This window comes from Zingiber officinale, chromosome 5B (assembly GCF_018446385.1).
Source record: "Zingiber officinale cultivar Zhangliang chromosome 5B, Zo_v1.1, whole genome shotgun sequence".
Classification (NCBI taxonomy): domain Eukaryota; kingdom Viridiplantae; phylum Streptophyta; class Magnoliopsida; order Zingiberales; family Zingiberaceae; genus Zingiber; species Zingiber officinale.
In genome coordinates, this window is record NC_055995.1 from 106,232,253 (window position 1) to 106,234,898 (window position 2,646).

A 2,646-nucleotide genomic window follows, 5' to 3' on the forward strand; every position below is an offset into this window, starting at 1 on the left:
TCGACGCCACCATCGCCTGAAAACGCGCCTCCCCGCTCAAATCCCTTCCTGCCTTCCTCTCCCCGCCTCCCAATTGCAGCACCACTCCATCGCTCCTATTCGCGTAGGCCCACGGACGTACGGTCGCCGGCACCATGGAAGGTCATGGTCGGCGGCCGCAGCCCATCCTCGTCGTTCTCCTCTTCGTCCTGGCTCGCCGCGCCCTCACTTCCCCTGACGCCGACGTCCTCCTCACCTTCAAGGCAACCATCACCGACGCCTCCGCGGCCCTCGCCACATGGCGCCCCGACTCCGAACCCTGCGTCGGAAAAGTCACCAAGTGGACCGGCGTCATCTGCGACGGCGACGGCAGCGTCGTCGGGCTACGGCTCGAGAACATGAACCTCGCCGGCGTCATCGACGTCGGCCCCCTCGCTGCCCTCCCGCGCCTTCGCTCCTTCAGCGTCATGAACAACGGCTTCGCCGGCACCATGCCGGAGTTCGGGAAGCTAACCAGCTTGAAATCCGTGTACTTGTCGACCAATAAGTTCTCCGGAGTGCTTCCCGACGCTGCATTCTCCGGCATGGGATGGCTCAAGAAGCTCTACCTCTCGCGCAACCAATTCACAGGGTCGATTCCGGCGTCGGTGGCTGGGCTGCCGAGGCTGCTTGAGCTGGGGCTGGACAGCAACGAATTCAGCGGTGCCATCCCGGAGTTCCGTTCCAAAGAGTTGAAAATGGTGAACTTGTCCAACAATAACTTGGAGGGAAACATCCCCGAGAACATCCGCAAAATGGACGCAACTCTCTTCGCAGGTCACGCTCCTACAAATCTTAATTCTTTTCCCAGTCTACTTTTGATATCCAATTTTCCTGAAAAGTATTTAATTCATGTGGAAATTCATTTATATAATCAACCAATTAAGAGGATGAATCTTTTCATTTTACATAATTTGGTATTTAATGTAGGTAACAAAGGACTATGCGGTGAACCTCTACAAGTCTCATGTTCATCGACATCTCCGTTGCCATCTCCATCTTCTTCATCGTCTCATTCTTCTCGCCTTGTGCTCCCCCTAGAAATAGGCATCGGCCTGCTCCTAGTGATCATCGTCGTCGTCGGACTCGCGATGCGTAGTCGATCAGCCAAGAACCGTGATGAGCTCCCAACAAAGAAGAACCCTGCAAAGAGTACTAAAAGAACCAAAGAAGAGTCGATGGAAGAGGGGTCAACACACTCTACCACCAGTAGCACCGGTAGCAACGCCAGGAGGAAAGCCATGAAGGAGTCAGAGCAAGGGAGACTGATCTTTGTGCGGGAGGGCATGGGAAGATTCGAGCTCCAGGACTTGCTCAAGTCTTCTGCAGAGGTGCTGGGGACCGGAAGCTTCGTCACGTCCTACAAGGCCTCCTTGAACGACGGCACCCCCATGGTGGTGAAAAGGTTCAGGAATATGAACAAAATGGGGAAAGAGGACTTCGACGAGCATATGAGAAGGCTGGGGAGGTTGTCGCACCCCAATTTGCTGCCTTTAGTAGCTTATTATTACAGGAAAGATGAAAAACTATTGGTCACTGGCTATGTCGCTAAAAGGAGCTTAGCTGATCTACTCCACGGTAAGGAACAAACGACGTCGATCGATTGGTCTACGCGGTTGAAGATAGTGAAAGGAGTGGCCAGGGGGCTAAATTACCTCTACGAAGAGCTGCAGATGCTGCTCGTGCCCCATGGCGACTTGAAGTCTACCAATGTTCTCCTGAGCGACTCCTTTGTGCCTCTGCTCACCGACTTCGCCTTCGTCCCGGTGATGAACCAGTCGCACGCCGCCCAGTTCATGGCCGCGTTCAAGTGCCCCGAGTACAGGCAGCATGAGAAAACGAGCAAGAAGAGCGACATCTGGAGCTTGGGGATTCTGATTCTCGAGATCGTGACAGGGAAATTACCCTCCGCGGAGCTGCAGAAGGAGAAGGGCGAAGTGGACTTGCCGAGCTGGGTGAGGTCGGTGGATCGGGAAGAGTGGCGAAGCGAGGTCGTCGACAGCGGGATGAAGGCGACGGCGCAAGGACAGGAGGAGATGCTCAAGCTGCTGCAGATCGGACTGGACTGCTGCGAGGAAGATGCTGAGAGAAGGTGCGAGTTGGAGGAAACTCTTGATCGGATTGAAGCGCTGAAAGAAGAGGGAAATGGAGGAGATTTATCACTCATCGACATCGACTGATCGATCGAGAGCAAAGACACGGCGAAGAATGTCGACAGAGGGAGGATCTCAAGCTTTTGCATTGTAATAATTAATCAGGAGAATGAGAATGTTAACAAAGATCACTTTCTTCTCTTTTCTAAACGCAAAAACTTACAGAAGTTGTTGGTGCAACATTTTTTCCTTGATATGCACAGTTTTTGAACCAGAGCATGTTGCTTCCAATTTTAAAATTTTTAGGAGGCGCTTGGTTCGGGTAAGGGAATGGGAAAGGATATGGGATTGATTGTAAATATTAATGAAATGGGAATAATACCCATACCCCTCATATTAGTGGAGAATGGCCCATTCCTCTATTTAGAGGAATGAATCCGTGGGTCCCACCTTCATTTCCCCAAACCAAGCATAAGTTTCATTCCATTCCCATTCCAAACCCCCCAAACAAGCACCCCCTTAATAATATTCATAA

At 52.0% G+C, this 2,646-nt stretch overlaps 1 protein-coding gene across 1 annotated transcript; it reads left to right on the forward strand.

Moving 5' to 3' along the window:
• On the forward strand, positions 1–2,338 carry LOC121985279 (pollen receptor-like kinase 1). Its single transcript, XM_042538626.1, has 2 exons — positions 1–795; positions 949–2,338. The coding sequence occupies exons 1-2, from the start codon at positions 135–137 to the stop codon at positions 2,196–2,198; spliced, it is 1,911 nt and encodes a 636-aa protein (XP_042394560.1). The 5' UTR covers positions 1–134; the 3' UTR covers positions 2,199–2,338.
• The last annotated feature ends 308 nt before the right edge of the window (positions 2,339–2,646 follow it).